Here is a 17,314-nt window from a genome sequence, read left to right as displayed (position 1 = left end):
TATAAAAATAGTGTTAAGCAGCAGTTGAAGCCCGTTTGCGGTCCTTGCCAACAAAACGGCGTCGTCCGCATACAGTAAAACAGGTAACCCTTTACGTCCAACAAAGGGATAATCAGCACTTGTTTTTAAGAGGGTATTTTCCAAATTATTTATGTATAAATTAAAAAGAAACGGGGCCAGGATGCAACCCTGTCTTACACCCCGTTTTACTCCGAATGCCCTGGTCACCTTCAAATCCTGGGTGTATCGCACGTTTGCTCGGTTGTCCTGGTGTAGGTCCGCCAGGAAATTGACCAGGGTCTGCTCCACCCCCATGTTACTCATAGCCTCCCATAATTTGCCCCTATTGACACAGTCAAAGGCTGAAGAGAGGTCCATAAAAGCCATGTGGACTGTGCCCTGACGTGCCATCGTATATTTTCCTAACACCATATATAGGTTGAGACACTGGGAGATGGTAGAGTGGCCTGGTCTAAAGCCATATTGGATTGGAGAAACTATATTATTTTCATCAGCCCAGGTTGTTAGCCTGTTCAGGATTACACCACCTACTACTTTTACGACCAAATCAATTAAGGATGTTGGTCTGTAGCAGGATGTGCTGTTGCGGTCCCCTTTTTTAAAAACGGGGACTATTGTGGACAGCCCCCAGGACTTTGGGCATCAATGATCAGCGGCTGCGTTAAATACGGCAGAGAGAACGGGGGCCCAAAGTGATGTCTTTGATTTAAATAGGTCCGGAGGCACACCATCGGGCCTGGGTGCTTTCCTACTGGTTAAACCCATGATGCCCTTCTCCACCTCACAAATGTTAAAACGCAAAGGTTTAGTACCTGAGACACCTTTATCATGTATAGATTGTGGTATATCGCTGTTAAAAATACGACTAAAATGAGAGACCCAATCATCTTCAGATATGTTGGTACCTAAGGGGGAATCACCTGTGGAAGCAAAAAGGGGTTTGTTTACAATACCCCAGAATTTAGAGCTGTTACCAAGTATTTCTGGATCTAACTGGTTTTCCCAAGTGGCCGCTTTTACTTCAGCTTTGCGTTTAACCAAAGCCCTTTTATAGGTGAGCCGAGCTGCCCTGATGTTTACCTGGTCCCTTGGACTGGCCTTGAGTGCTAATTTTAGGTCACGGCTTGCCTTGGAGCATGCGTTGTCAAACCACTTCGGCGCATTACAGATCCGGCCTGTAGGGGCTACTGTTAGCATTCCCCCAACTTTCGTAACTATACCGTCAAAGGCTAATAAAATTTCCTGAGCTGATGTTGTGGGAGATACACAGGTGGATAACTCAGTGTTACATGTCCTATTGATCTTTTCATAAAGTTTGGCCGAGTTCACCCTTTCCCACTTTAGACGTCTTTTACCATCCGTACATTTTAGGACCCCACTGTCAGGCCTTTCTTCTAACACATTGAAAAGCGTCCCTTCAAAACAAATACAAACAGGATTGTGATCACTCAGTGAGTTCTCTAAAATTTTAAACCCAGATATACAGGGACTAAGATTACTGGAATAAAGTATGTGGTCAATATAGGAACCCCCACACTGCCTTTAAAGGTAGGGATTTCCTATAAGGTGTAATCATCCACCTGAGCCATGGCAGTTACTAGGTCGAAATCATCCATGAAGGCATTCAACAAATTTCCTCGGGGGGTATGATCGAAATGAAAGCCTTCAAGTCTATTGCATCCTAATAAATCTATTGGAGTAGTTGCTGGGTTCCCACAGGGGTGTGCATTCAGGTCACCTACAATGACAACCTGGGGTGGGAGTCTCTCCATGTTATCCCTTAGAAAATGATCAAGATCCATAATCTTGCAGCCCCCTTTAAGGTTAACAGCATTGTAAAAATTAATTAATGTTAGAGTCTCTCTCCCCTTTTTGATCGTCAGTATCTGGATATCACTATTATTGAAAGGAAATCTTTTAACAGAGCATGATAGTGCTAGATCGATATACACAACAAGACCCCCTTTGGCTCTACCACTCCTTGAGGGTTCGGCGGGCACGAAAAAGCTTTTGTATCCTTCAATAAATGCGTTGTTTCCTACCAGCCATGTTTCCTGTAGGCAAATTATTGGGTAGGATTTTATAAAGGACACCCAAGATGGATCATTGATTTTGCTAGTTAACCCAGCAATGTTCCACGAGATTACATTATGCCTCGCTACTATTAACACCTCTAGGACAGGAACTTCACCCATTAAGTCTTTGTTGTCGGGGTTGGTAGGACTTGACTCTGGACTATCCGCTACCACTGATCTTGGTTCCATATTATGATTCCATGTACTTATGTGGATTTGAGGATGTTCTTGTAATTGTAAATGCTATCAGGCTCGCTGTATATCGGCAGTCCGTTAGTTGTCAACAGATGTCCCTCGGTGACAATTGTGTCCATGTGTGTAGCCTTCGACTGATGGTTGGTGGTAACCCCTGTATCGATGTAAAGTGTCTCATCTTCCTGTGGCGTCCCCCTGTTATCTGCACTTTGACGGGGTGTAGGGAGGCATCTACTACTAGTGTAGATGAGATATCATAAAGTCAATCCACTCCCTCAAGGCCTTCCTGCTGATGGAGGGCAGCAAATCGATTAAAGGTTGGTACCCTGTACTGAGTGTCAAAGTAGTCAGAGTGCCCTTGACCAGAGATGTAATTAGTGTGCATGCTTCCATGTGCCATTTGGTGTGGGGTGTAAAACCTAGTTCTATGTGGGTATTGTTGGTTTACGTTCCCTAAAAACGTGGAGGGTGGCTGATAGAAATAGCTGAGGTCTACAGTTTGTATTCTGCTTTCTAGATCACCATCCCTCCAACCACTAATGTAGTTTACCACCCGCCGATCTTTAAAGTTTATAACAATACAGTCACCCTCGTAATCCTTTTTCCTGTGTCCCACCCAGTTTAATCTCCTGACCTGAAGAATTTGACCATTTAGTGATTGGGGAATGGGTCTATGTCTGGTTAGCCAATGGCTAACCTTGTTTTTCAATTCTAAATAGCCCTCGGATTTCCCTATACCTAAGGGTGGGACTCCTATCATGATCACAGTGTAAGGGTAGGATTCCGGTGGCAGGTCAATACGTGAGAATTTATTAACTGGGACTAAGCTAATCGGGTTATCCTGTCGGCTAGTGCTGATGTCGTTATTTAGAACCTCAGCTGCCCACTCGCTCTCAGCCCCCCCTTCTATAATGTCTGGTCCGGTGTTACTTGGTTGCACACTTGGGGTAGTTATCACATCTGTGCTCGCACCCGGTGTCGCTGGTAAGACATTGGGTAGCTCTATATGTCCCTTGGTCGTTTTTTTCAATGGTTGTAAAGATTTAAGCAGTTTACTTGGGCCTGATGTTGCAACTAAGATTTTCTTGTTAGGGACAGGGCACAATGGCTTAGTAAGATTTTTTTGGGTGGCCTGAGTTTGGGGGATTTTAACATACTCCGACAGCATTTCGTTGTTCTGCAAGAGGACCTCTTCCATTTTATTGACTTTCTCGGTCATCGTGTTAACTCTTTGTGTCAGGGGGAGAGTAAGGGACTTTAACAGGTGCTCAATTTTTCCCATGATAGTGTCTAGGTGGGTGTCGACATGCCCTGTCGAGTAACTCGCTGTCAATATTAACAGTTTGGAGGCCTGTACTATTATCTATGAGCATCAGCTGGCTTAGATGTGGTGATGTGGGGTTTTCGGGTGTTTGATTAACTACCCCCTGACTATGCCTGGGCTTATGTTTATCATATTTCAGTTTAGCCCTAGGTTTCTGCGTCACCCTCACCCTCCTCCTAGATGTAGAGGTGCCTACATTCCCTTTCCCTCGGATGCAAATGTTAGGGGAAGTTAATATAATAGGGATTTGAGAGGTTGTCGCTATTACTGCCTCAGAGGCTTCAATATGTGTGGAGGTTTCTGCGGATAACTGGATGTTAGGTGTCATAGATAACCTATTTTCCCGGGTAACAAAGTCAGGCGGGGGAGTAGTCATAGAAAAGACTAGTTGTCTGTTCTCTGTGACCGGAAAACCCGCAAATTATTCCATAAGGATGGAGTTTTGAGAGTATACTGTATGTGTGGATGAGTTAGCTATCGTGTGTACGTCTTGAGTTTTCTGGTTTGAAAGACACATGGTTGGGGGCAGTGAAAGGTGCCTCTCCGTGTTTTCTATCGCGTTGACAACAACTCCTATAGTTTTTTGGAGCATTCTGTCAATCGCGGTAAGGCTTGGGAGGGGGGTGGTAACTTGGGCCTTTTGCCTAGAGGTGGACCTAGTCGACATTGGAGTAGTCTTACTTTTAATCATTATGACAATACAATGGCTTGTTAATGATGGTAATTTGTCCTGGACCAAGAAGGTTCAGGTTACATAGGTTGAACAGATGACTCGTATAATTATACCTAGATGGAGTGTATCAAGTATCCAATGACCCTAGTGATCAGACACAAATGTTATCTTAAAGAATACAAAAAGAGTCACCTTGATTGAAATGCAGTGGTTACAGTGAAAGCCAAGAGGGGTGGCCCAGCCCAGTCTCTTCGTGCCTCTGAGGGCCACAGAGGGCCCGCCCTTTGCCCGGGCTTCGCCCGACGCTCACGCGCGTTCCCGCAACGCAAGAGGAGCACGGCTCTTTTTGTGCGCCTCCGGGCGCGACTGACACCGTCAGTGGGCGGAGCCTGGAGGAATTGTGGGGGCTGTAGTCCCCCCGCTCGGCGGCCGCGGTTTGTATGCGGCAGCGGGGGGACCAGATGCCCAAGTACAGCTATCCCCAACACCCTCTCCGCGGGTGCAACAGGCTTGGCGGCAAAACATTAAATTCCCTCGGGGTCGGCAAGATTGGTGGGTCTCTCTCGCTCCTCAGCAGAGCTCGGCTCTTTTTGAGCGCCTCCGGGCACGATTGACATCGTCAGTGGGCAGAGCCTGGAGGAATTGTGGGGGCTGTAGTCCCCCCGCTCGGCGGCCGCAGTTTGTATGCGGCAGCGGGGGGGACCAGATGCCCAAGTACAGCAATCCCCAACACCCTCTCCGCGGGTGCAACAGGCTTGGCGGCAAAACTGTAAATTCCCTCGGGGTCGGCAAGATTGGTGGGTCTCTCAGGTTTTAGTCCAGTAAGACGCAGCCAAGCTGAACGCCTAGAACAAATCCCATGCGCATAGCCATACGCTGCAAGATCCGCAGAGTCGGCAGCTGCACTAATACTTTGATTAGAGACCAAACCTCCTTCCCCTACAATCTCCAGGAAATCTTTTTGATCTTCTTTTGGAAGCTTGTATGCAAACCGAGCCACAGAGTCCCGCAAAAGGCGATCATAACGGCCCAGTAAGGCTGCCGCACTGGCCACTCTCATCACCGACCCAGCAGTGTTACACATCCTCCGACCTAAGGAATCCATGCTCTTACTATCCTTCTCAGGTGGAGCAGAGGAAACAGAAGTTGCAGAATGCGCCTTCCTGGCTGCCGCCACTATAAGGGAGTCTGGAGGAGGATCAGAACGTAAGAATAAAGGATCCTGGTCAGGAGCCTTATATTTCTTCGCAATCCTAGAAGGGCCTGCACCCACCGTGGCTGGAGTCAAGAAAGTTTTCATAGCAGGCTCCAACAAACCAGGAACCAAAGGCAGAAGAGGTGTAGCAGAAGTCTTGTGATGCAAAGTCTCAAAAATGACAGACGATGTCACTTGGGGAACTGCCATCACAATGTTGAACTTATTTGCTCCACGACATAACACATCGCTAAAGGTGCCTAAGTCATCCACTGGGGATAACCTCGAAGGGGAACTTGACGATATCGTAGGAGAATAGTCTCTATACGAACATCTATTCGGAGATGACGATGAAGAAGATGATGTAGGAGACCTACTTCGCCTTTCAGGAGTAGCAGACTTCTGCTGTCTGCGTTCTCTAGAGCGAGATCTCCCTCTTATCGGAGAACTAGAACGTGATCTCCTAGGCAACACAACCTTCTGAGTATCCGCAACTCTCATACTAGTTAGGTTAGCGGTTGGTTGCATCTTCCAGTGTCGTAGGCTTTCCAACCATCTCGGTGACATGTTAATCGGCTGTGCTGCACGCTCAGGAGAGCCCTCCGGCGAAACTTGCACAATCTGAATTCCCAGTGAAGATTTGAAAGACCTTGAAGAGCCACTCCGCTCAGATCGTGGTGAGCCAGATGGAGTTTGTTCTCTGGGAACTAGTTGCCTTTCCTCTGACACCGACTGCCTTGAAGTCGAACCAGAGTGCGCCACCACCGAAGAATCCTGGTGCGCAATTTTTTCCTGCTGGTCTAGGTGTAGAAGTCACCAAAGGCCGTGGAATCACTTCAGACCTCGACAAAGACCTATGGGAGGTCCGAGAGGCTGATCTCGAATGTCTTGATGCCGACCTTTTTGCAGGTGGGGGAGACTTAGCCACTGATACTCTCTCTTCATGCCTCAAGCCTGAAGCATATCTAGACTTCGAACTACGTCTCGATAGAGACTTCAATCTCCTCTTCTTTTCATGTCTGGACGTCGCATCATCCTTCGACGTCGATCTCACTTTATTTTTCGACGTCACTTTTCTCTTTGACATCTTTCGTCTTTCCTTCGACGTCGACCGTCGTCTCTCCTTCGACGTCGACCGTCCTCTCTCCTTCGACGTCGACCGTCGTCTCTCCTTCGACATCGACCGTCGTCTCTCCTTCGACGTCGAGTGCTGTCTCTCCTTCGACGTCGAGAGCTGTCTCTCCGTCGGCGTCGAGTGATGTCTCTCCTTCGATGTCGAGTGATGTTTCTCCTTCGACGTCGAACTCCGTACCCCCGACGTCGTTCTTACCGCAACAGACACCAGATGTCTTGACGTCGAGAGACTCTTCGACGGCGACTGCATCGGCGTCGACTTCTGCCTCACCGGTGATGTCCTAGACGCTGATGGAGCTTTGTCTAGCCTCAGCGTCGATAAGCCTGAAGGAGATCTCGACGCTGAACGAACCATTTTCGACGTCAACGCTTCCTTAAGACGCTTTTTCTTGGTTGTACCTTCAGGAGACGCAGATCTTTGACGATTTTCACGAGAAGAGGGCCTTCCAAATGAGATCAAGCTTTTAGGCCCCTTTCCTTCTCTCTCCAAACGACCTAGAAGCCGCATCTTCTCCCTTTCTCTCAGAGTCCTCCTGGAAAGGTTAAGGCAGTGATATCATTCTTCCACCTTATGAGAAGAAGGAAGACAAACCACACAAACAGCGTGTGGATCAGTCTTTGACATTTTCTTCCCACAGGAAGGAAATTTATAAAATAAAGGTGGCATAACTGACTAAAAAACTCCAACAGTTCAGTCAGAAAATGAAAACAAACCACCACTAGAACTAAATCTTGTCAAAAAAGACAGAAAAAAACCAAATTTTGAATGAAAAAAGTCAAATTTAGCCAAGCTCAAGTTCCAGGTTCCTCACAGAACAAGCCGGAAAAAAACTGACTTAACTGTCACCCGTGGGGCATGATGGGAGCAGAGTTTCTCCTGGAGGCCTTAAAGGCAAAGTGCTCAGATTCTCTGGGGCCTTAAAGGCGAGGTGCCAGTCTGATTTTCTGTACACAGACATTTTTTCATATGCAGCCTTGTTAGGCTAATTGCCTTTTACAACAGATTCTTTGATGAAAATAAAGGGTATTTATGTTATGAAATGCATTTCTAGGCTCTAGCCTGTTTATTGCATTGGTGTATGGAGTATTTTCATACTGCAGAAAGTGTGTAATAAGTTCTTATTAGCCTATACATTATGTTGGGCTGCATATTATGGTGTTATTTATTTATTTATTTATTTATTTATTTAATGCCATTTATAGAGCGCGTACAAATACCCTTAGGCGTCTCGGCGCTGAAATTGCATTGAGGTTTCACCCTGGAACAAAAATGCGGAGATGGAAATCACTGATTGAACAGCCAAGTCTTCAGGTTTTTTCTGAACTGTAGAAGAGTGGAACTAGTTCTTATGTGGATAGGCAGAGTGTTCCAGAGTCTAGGGGCCGCAGTTGAAAAGCGGCGATCGCCCCAGGAAACTGTTCGACTGCGTTGTATCACCAATTGATTAAGAGAGGTGGATCTGAGCGTTCTCGGGGGGTTGTAGGGGATCAGTTGCTCTCTAAGGAATCTGGGTCCTAGTTCCTGGAGCGATTTAAAGACAATACACAGCGCTTTAAATTTGACCCGGTTGTGAATGGACAACCAGTGATATTGTTTTAGCGTGTCCGAGATGGGAGCAAATCTGTTTTTTTTTTAAAGCACTCGGGCAGCGGCATTCTGCACTGTCTGTAGTCTTTTTATGACTCTGTTCTGGGCATTGAGCAGCAGACCATTACAATAGTCCAATGAAGACAACACTAATGAAGAAACCAGTGTTTTTGCTGCTGATTCTGGCAAGTAAGGCGTGATTTTTCTTACCATTCGCAGCTTAAAGTGAGCATTGGCAGCCACCTTATTCGCATGGGCCATAAAGTTGAGCTGGTTGTCAAAGGTGACACCTAAGTTTCTAACTTTGGCCGTGGGACAGGGAGGAGTGCCCATGGCCGCTGGCCACCAAGTTGCCGACCAGGTTGGGGAGAGATTGCCGAAGATAACCACCTCCGTTTTCTCGGAGTTGAGTTTCAGGCAATTTCTTGCCATCCACTCACCTATGGCAATCATCCCGTCTTGAAATCTCTCCGCCATTTCCTGTCCGTCTCCCTTTATGGCCAGAACCAACTGGGTGTCGTCTGCGTATGAGGTCAGGCCCATCCCGTATGTTTTGATGACACTAGCAAGGTCCGACACATATATATTAAATAGTGTCGGACTCAGGGATGAGCCTTGTGGGACCCCACACGGTAAGGACAGGTCAGCCGACTGGAAGGAGCCCATTGTAACCGCCTGGGTTCTGTTGATCAAGAAGGAGGCCAGAAGGTCTCTGGCAGTGGACTGAATGCCCATCCTCTCGACACGGTCGACCAAGATCTTGTGGTCGACCGTGTCGAAAGCAGCCGACAAGTCAAGGAGGACTAGTACAGCAGTACCTCCTTGGTCACGAATGATTCTTATATCGTCAGCTGCTTTGATGAGGGCGGTTTCCGTGCCGTGGTATTTGCGGAAGCCGAACTGGGTATCATCCAGCAGGTGGTTATTCTCAATATAGGCTGATAACTGCTGGTTCATAGCCTTTTCTATGACCTTTGCTAAAAAAGGGAGACTAGCAATGGGACGGTAGTTCTTCAGTTCACTTTTATCTAACCCAGGTTTTTTAAGCAGGGGTTTGATAAGAGTATTTTTCAGGGAATCAGGGTAGGTACCGGATGCTAGAATAATATTACAGAGGGTGGTTATGATGGGGACGACTGTGTCTGGTACTGTGGCTAGTACAGAAGAGGGGCAAGGATCCAAGGCTGATCCTGCTTTAATCGTGTTAAAAATACTCGTGACTTGATCAGTGGTGAGGGCGTTGAAAGAGGTCATGGTAGTACTAGTTGGATTAGTCAAAGAAGTGATCAGAGAGGTGGAAGCACTACTATGAGCCTGGTCCAGGTTAAATGCTTGATAGATATCATTGACTTTAGTAAAGAAAAAGTCTGACAAGGCATCACATAATGTTTGTGATGGTGGTGGGTTGAGGTCTGGAGCATTTCCCGCAAGGGTTTTTGCGACATTATAGAGCTGTTTGCTAGAGTTTTTGGCAGCTTCTATATGGCGAGTGTAATAATCCTTTTTTGCAGTTATGATCATTAGTTTATAAGTGGCAAGGGCTTTCTTATAAATGTCCTTGCTTTCAGTGTCATATGTTCTACGCCATTGTCGTTCCTTGTTCCTGGTGAGTTGTTTTTGGTTTTTTAATTCTTTCGTGTACCACTGAGCTTTGGGCGTGTTTCTGTTTTTAGAAATTGATTTGGTGGGTGCCAACTGAGTGGAAGCTTCACCCAGCCATTTTTGAAATTGATTGGTAGCAGTCGCTGGGTCGGTGGATAGTTTCGGGATTGACGCATCGAGAAGCGACCTTAAATCGTTAGGATCAATATCCTTCCAAACTCTAAAAGTGCCTTCTGTTGCAGGGTTCACTGTTTTCCTCTGCGGGCCTTTAATGGTAAGTTCGCTAAAAATGACAGAATGGTCTGTCCAGGTCATAGGGAGAGCCGAAGTGACGGACAGTCCTTCCACATTGGTGAAAATTCCATCCAGCGTGTGGCCTGCCAGGTGGGTAGGGGTAGTAACCAGCTGTTTAAGGCCCATCAAGTCAAGATCAGATATGAGGGTTGTGGTGTCCCTGTCGCTGTGAAGCTCCAGGTGAAAGTTAAAATCACCTAGTATTGTGGTGGATACTTCTGATGCTATAGATTCGGTAATATTGGTAAGATCTGCGAGAAACGCAGATCTGGTGCCAGGGGGTCTATATATCGAAGTTCCCTTAAAATTGTACGTGGGGGCCATTTTGATGTCAAAGTGCATGGCTTCGCATGCTTTGATGGGTATAGGTACACAACGGGTTTGGTATTGGTCTCTTACAATGACGGCTATTCCACCACCTTTTCCCTTGGGCCTATCCTGCCGATAGGCACTGTACCCTGGAGGAACTGCCGTAACATACATGTATATGTGTATATTTTGGTTTAGTACTATGTACTTATTATTGTATATTTACACAAATATATGTATATTGTTATATGTTCCGGGTTCCCGCTCACGGGCGGAGATAATTCAGTGATTAGGACTATTAATGAATATCCCCTGGAAGAGAATTAAAGGTATCATAGCATGTCAAAAAATATATCAAGGACATTCAAAGGAGAGATGAAAAAACAGGAGGAGGTACAGAGTAGAGCATGCGGTGGGATCTAGCTGGTATGAACAATTTCTATGCATGACGACAACTGCGTTGCTGATGTCGAAATTTGGATCTAGCGATTAACGTGAGGCAGAATAGAACCACGGAAATACAATCTGCAGGAAAGTAATAACTAAATACACTAAAGTATCGCACTAAATTAAGTCGAAATGAAAAAAATATAAAAAAAAATAGCTGAATTTGGGACATGCTAGCAACCTAACAAAACTAGAGGAAATAATCTTGAAGTAAGTTGAGAATGATACAAGGCAATATGCTAAAGACTGTACAATGTGGGTGTCACCAGAAAGCAGATTAAAGTTATAATCATGCATATTGCTGCACGGCCAAGGCCCCTCGCTCTACCGTCCAGGCCGGTACAGGACTCGGAGTCAGCGCATTCCAATGTAAAACTCCTCCTGCGCCAATATCAGACCTAGTGAAGCCGATATCGCTCTTCAGGTGTTGGATAATTACCGCATAGGTTGATGGTCGTGGGGAGCTTCACGCTCAAGCGGCCATCTTCAACGCGAGCAAGTAAGTAAAGGGCTTAACATGTTTACAAAATAATGTATTTCAGTTATACATTTTTGTTGTTGTTTCGTTACATTATGACCGGATATAACAAAAAAATACAAGCACCAAGGATTTAAATTTCCCTTCTTTACTTTCATTCTTTTCAAGCCTTCCTCGCCTTCCTTCTTTCTTATCTTCTTTCTCTTGCCTACCTTCCATCCCTTCCTACCTTACACACCTTCCCGTTCTCACTTTTTTTTCTCCCCACAAACTCAGTAGTCCCTCATATCATACTGGCTAAGCGTTGGTCATTTAATTGCCTTACTTTGGGGTTCTTGGGCCTTACAGCACAGACTTATTCTTATTCTCTTACAAAGAATAAAGTTGAGGTTGTTTGAATGAATACATTAACGAAGAATATATATTAGCAGTACTGAGTAGTAATTGTTATATATATTGGGAGATGTTCCAACTTCTGTCAGTGTTTTTATTCAACTTGTATCAAAATTGAAATGTGTGCATATACAAATATGTAAATATTGAGGTGAGGTTTATTATTACAGCACATTTGAAAAGCGTATCTGCAACCAACATGTTCTGTTTTCTTCTTTTGATAGTGAAATCCCGAACGGCTCAATTAGCCAAAGTAAAGTGGGTGATAAGTATAGTGTTCTACATTTTTCAGGTAAGTGAACTTTTTCTAGAAAAATACTAGACTGTTCGTCTTTCTAAATTCGGAGACCCCTGCTAGTTATTGAATCCAATTTTACAAATGCCTCAGAAATAAACACATATATATATTTTCCCTGTGGGGAAAAAAACCAAAAGTTAAAGGGGATTAAAGGTTGCCAACAGTGTTGCTAAGAATTCTGGAAAACCTGAGAGGACGGTCAATTTAACTAAGTTATAATACTTCCTCGTCTACAAAATCACCATAGTCACTTTCCCTTAATTCACAAAGGCTGAATATTCTCCACCATAGGAGTAGTACTGTGAAAGAAATTCAGCAGGCGAGTTCTTCTCTATGTTCGGAGTTTCTGCGCAACTCTAATTGATGTCCTACGGCTATTTTGTAAGTGTGCGATATTTGACTATTTACAATTTGTCATGTAGCAATTATTATGGGATTTTATTTTTCTTATACATTTTTTTTACAATGATTTCCGTTAAGAAACATGAAAGGTGTCATTTATAAATGAAAATTTAAAGTCAATATCACGTTTAAGGTCTTGATTTTTAGGTAGTTGCTTTGGATTGCTTATGTGCTGCTTCGGGTGGATACTTCTACTTGCAGTTTGCACACCTCCTGAATCCCCTTCAGGTGCAGATTGGGTCTGCAAAAGTTGAAGTAACTGTCCTGTATTGCCAGCAAGTGCCATGACTGTCACTCAAGTCTGCTATCTCCTCAAATATGTTGTTACAGAGTAGTGTATGGTGCCACCCTGTCAGTTTTGTTTTTCCTGGCTCTTCAGTGTAGATCCAGAGTTGCTCTTTATTTCTAAATGCTTCAAATACCCTACTGTTTTTAATTGCTTCAGGGATGAGGCCAACAAAGACATCAGTTTGACATCTATCTGTCCGTGGGGTTTGAACTCTGAGGGAAAGTGGGCCTGTTGCTGGCCACAACAGCTTTCCTTTATCGTCTGATGAGGGCCAGGTGGAAACTTGTTGCTCTTCTGGAGCCCACCATGAGTGTTTGTGGCTCTTCAGGTCTCGCTGAGACAGCCTCTCCTAAGGAAGTCTTCTCAATCGAAGTTTAGGACTTAACTCTGTAGTGGACTTGTCTTCATCGCCACATTGATCCAGATCGTGGACAGGGCTTCTGATTGGCAAATCCTTCTCCAACTTCCACCTCTACGTCATCTTCAGAACAATGTCTTACTTTGAAGGACGGGAGTCAGGCGCCTGTACCCTACTCTGGTCCAGTTCCACCGCCGGCGGTGCCCGCTGTGCTCCTGGCTTTCCTGGCCACTGTTGCTGACCCAGCTGAGGTGGCAGTTTTCATCCAGGCTTTGCTGACTATGTCTCACTCTCCTCTAACTTCCTCTGTTATGCCTCTGGCCCTTCTAACATTCTCCTGCCAGTGGCATTTTCCCTAGTGCTGGTTGACTACACCAATAATCCTGATGCTGTTTTTGCGTTGGCAGACATTATTTTATCACTGAAAGGCTGGCTGTATATTTCACTTTTTGCTTAATTTTTGGGAATTGTGGGGCATTCCTATGGTGAGCTTTCCACAAGTGTTGCTCAGGCCACGGTCAATGACTTTCACGTCCATAAGGTTGATAGCAAAACAGATTCACTTGCTCCTATTAAGACTCTAAAGAGGTTCCTTCTTTAGGTTTTCATAATCTCAATGACTTCACTAAGTTTGGTAAAGATATTCCTGTTTGCCCTTGGGCAGTCCCTTCAGTGGCCATCATGTCTTTAAAGACATTTAAGGGGAAGGCGGCTGAATAAGGTAGGAGCTCCATAGCTTGGCTGAACTCAATAAAAATAAATTTGATCAAAATATATATTTTTGAGCGGGTTTATTATACCGGTCATTCTTTCCAAAGGGCATTCAATGCAGCCATTCTGTAGTAGGGGATCTCTGTGTATAGTCATAATCTAGTAAATAGTCCCGCCCATGTTCGTGGACCCCGGAGCAATCAAAAATAATCTCTTACGGTGTCTTCATTGCAGTCCTGCATAGACACTTACGAGAAAATTAAAGACAATAATGCAGCCTGTACCTACAAGGCTACACTGTCCAGTACTTCAACTAGAAATGCCAAGGATACTACCAACACATTTAACACAATCTGTCAAGTTTCCCCCTTCAGAGAAACTTTCCTCCCCTCATCAACTCCTTGAAATGATAGAGAGGAAGGGATGGACAGACAAGCCTCCATAGGCTGCCATTTTGTGTCTGAAAAAGGGATACCATGCCTTTAAGGAACTCTCTAGAGACCCTCGGTATCCCAGCATGCACAGCCCACTCCTTTTACTTTCAGTTCGTTTTGAAGGTGCATAAAGCAAGGCATGTAGCATACATCACTTGTGGGACACCCCCGCGCCGCACGGCCGCCAGCTGCTGCGTGTGCCCCCCTAGCTGCTCCTAGCTGCCTCGCTGCCTCGCTGCCGACTGACCCTGCTGCCGTCAGTTTGCCTTCCTTTGCCACGCGCTTGTGCTTGTTTTTATTTTTCAAATCCCTCCCCCGTGTTCAGCCTGTTTTTGCCAATCACTTGTGCCTGTATTCTTCTCTTAGGCTTTTTTTCTCCGTGTTTAGCTATTTTGTCAATCACTTGTGCCTGTATTCTTCTCTTAGGCTTTTTTCTCCGTGTTTAGCTATTTTGTCAATCACTTGTGCCTGTATTCTTCTCTTAGGCTTTTTTCTCCGTGTTCAGCTGTTTTGTCAATCACTTGTGCCTGTATTTAAGCGTTTTTCCCCGTTTTAGCCTGTTTTTACATTCCTGTCTGCTTGTCCAGATTCTCTATCCTCTACCCGTGTTAGCGCTCGGTTTCCCGCCTCCCTCGCCGCCCCCGCTTCCCGCCACTACCACCGACCCCGCCCCTTTTCCCTTCTGTTCCCTCCCCGCTCCCGCCTCCCAGCTGCTCCGCCCACCCGCGCACTTGGCCTTATATGGCGACCGTGCGACACAGGTGAGTGTGACCCACTTGTGGGACACCCCCGCGCCGCACGGCCGCCAGCTGCTGCGTGTGCCCCCCTAGCTGCTCCTAGCTGCCTCGCTGCCTCGCTGCCGACTGACCCTGCTGCCGTCAGTTTGCCTTCCTTTGCCACGCGCTTGTGCTTGTTTTTATTTTTCAAATCCCTCCCCCGTGTTCAGCCTGTTTTTGCCAATCACTTGTGCCTGTATTCTTCTCTTAGGCTTTTTTCTCCGTGTTTAGCTATTTTGTCAATCACTTGTGCCTGTATTCTTCTCTTAGGCTTTTTTCTCCGTGTTTAGCTATTTTGTCAATCACTTGTGCCTGTATTCTTCTCTTAGGCTTTTTTCTCCGTGTTCAGCTGTTTTGTCAATCACTTGTGCCTGTATTTAAGCGTTTTTCCCCGTTTTAGCCTGTTTTTACATTCCTGTCTGCTTGTCCAGATTCTCTATCCTCTACCCGTGTTAGCGCTCGGTTTCCCGCCTCCCTCGCCGCCCCCGCTTCCCGCCACTACCACCGACCCCGCCCCTTTTCCCTTCTGTTCCCTCCCCGCTCCCGCCTCCCAGCTGCTCCGCCCACCCGCGCACTTGGCCTTATATGGCGACCGTGCGACACAGGTGAGTGTGACCCACTTGTGGGACACCCCCGCGCCGCACGGCCGCCAGCTGCTGCGTGTGCCCCCCTAGCTGCTCCTAGCTGCCTCGCTGCCTCGCTGCCGACTGACCCTGCTGCCGTCAGTTTGCCTTCCTTTGCCACGCGCTTGTGCTTGTTTTTATTTTTCAAATCCCTCCCCCGTGTTCAGCCTGTTTTTGCCAATCACTTGTGCCTGTATTCTTCTCTTAGGCTTTTTTCTCCGTGTTTAGCTATTTTGTCAATCACTTGTGCCTGTATTCTTCTCTTAGGCTTTTTTCTCCGTGTTTAGCTATTTTGTCAATCACTTGTGCCTGTATTCTTCTCTTAGGCTTTTTTCTCCGTGTTCAGCTGTTTTGTCAATCACTTGTGCCTGTATTTAAGCGTTTTTCCCCGTTTTAGCCTGTTTTTACATTCCTGTCTGCTTGTCCAGATTCTCTATCCTCTACCCGTGTTAGCGCTCGGTTTCCCGCCTCCCTCGCCGCCCCCGCTTCCCGCCACTACCACCGACCCCGCCCCTTTTCCCTTCTGTTCCCTCCCCGCTCCCGCCTCCCAGCTGCTCCGCCCACCCGCGCACTTGGCCTTATATGGCGACCGTGCGACACAGGTGAGTGTGACCCACTTGTGGGACACCCCCGCGCCGCACGGCCGCCAGCTGCTGCGTGTGCCCCCCTAGCTGCTCCTAGCTGCCTCGCTGCCTCGCTGCCGACTGACCCTGCTGCCGTCAGTTTGCCTTCCTTTGCCACGCGCTTGTGCTTGTTTTTATTTTTCAAATCCCTCCCCCGTGTTCAGCCTGTTTTTGCCAATCACTTGTGCCTGTATTCTTCTCTTAGGCTTTTTTCTCCGTGTTTAGCTATTTTGTCAATCACTTGTGCCTGTATTCTTCTCTTAGGCTTTTTTCTCCGTGTTTAGCTATTTTGTCAATCACTTGTGCCTGTATTCTTCTCTTAGGCTTTTTTCTCCGTGTTCAGCTGTTTTGTCAATCACTTGTGCCTGTATTTAAGCGTTTTTCCCCGTTTTAGCCTGTTTTTACATTCCTGTCTGCTTGTCCAGATTCTCTATCCTCTACCCGTGTTAGCGCTCGGTTTCCCGCCTCCCTCGCCGCCCCCGCTTCCCGCCACTACCACCGACCCCGCCCCTTTTCCCTTCTGTTCCCTCCCCGCTCCCGCCTCCCAGCTGCTCCGCCCACCCGCGCACTTCGCCTTATATGGCGACCGTGCGAACGCGCAGCGTTGACGCGCAGCGGGCGCGCCGATTGTGCGCCGAAGGCGCGCCAAAGGTAAGCCCGTCTGCGCCCGTCCGCGACCGGATCGCGACCAGCGCCAGGACCCCTGGCCCCCACCGACGGAAGCCGACCCGACGAAACTACAGCGCCGCCGACCTCATCGCACTCAACACCGGCCACATCCCAGGATGTCACCGAGCCGCCCCGAAGCACACCCACGGACCCTTCAGCTGCCTCGCCTGCAAGTTCACCTGCATCCGGACCTTCCCTGCACCCGCCAAGCCGAACTCCAGCAGCACCCACCTCAAGTGTATCCTGCTCAACACCCGCTCCGTCCACAGACACGCCGTAGAACTCTGGAACCTGCTCGACACCACCGCCCCCGACGTTGCCTTCATCACCGAGACCTGGATGAACGCCTCCTCAGCCCCTGACATCGCCATCGCCATCCCAGAGGGCTACAAGATCACCCGGA

At 47.0% G+C, this 17,314-nt stretch overlaps 1 protein-coding gene across 1 annotated transcript in view; it reads left to right on the top strand.

Annotated features, from left to right (window-relative positions):
• GET1 (guided entry of tail-anchored proteins factor 1) overlaps positions 1-17,314 on the top strand; it is a 373,421-nt gene that overhangs the window by 128,114 nt on the left and 227,993 nt on the right. Inside the window, exon 3 of the mRNA XM_078656836.1 lies at positions 11,953-12,020. Within this exon, the coding sequence (XP_078512962.1) occupies positions 11,953-12,020 (68 nt within the window). The remainder of the gene's footprint in view (positions 1-11,952; positions 12,021-17,314) is intronic.

Source organism: Lissotriton helveticus, chromosome 8 (assembly GCF_964261635.1).
Source record: "Lissotriton helveticus chromosome 8, aLisHel1.1, whole genome shotgun sequence".
Classification (NCBI taxonomy): domain Eukaryota; kingdom Metazoa; phylum Chordata; class Amphibia; order Caudata; family Salamandridae; genus Lissotriton; species Lissotriton helveticus.
The sequence above is the reverse complement of the archived record's forward strand: the minus strand, read 5'-3'. Positions and strand labels throughout refer to the sequence as shown.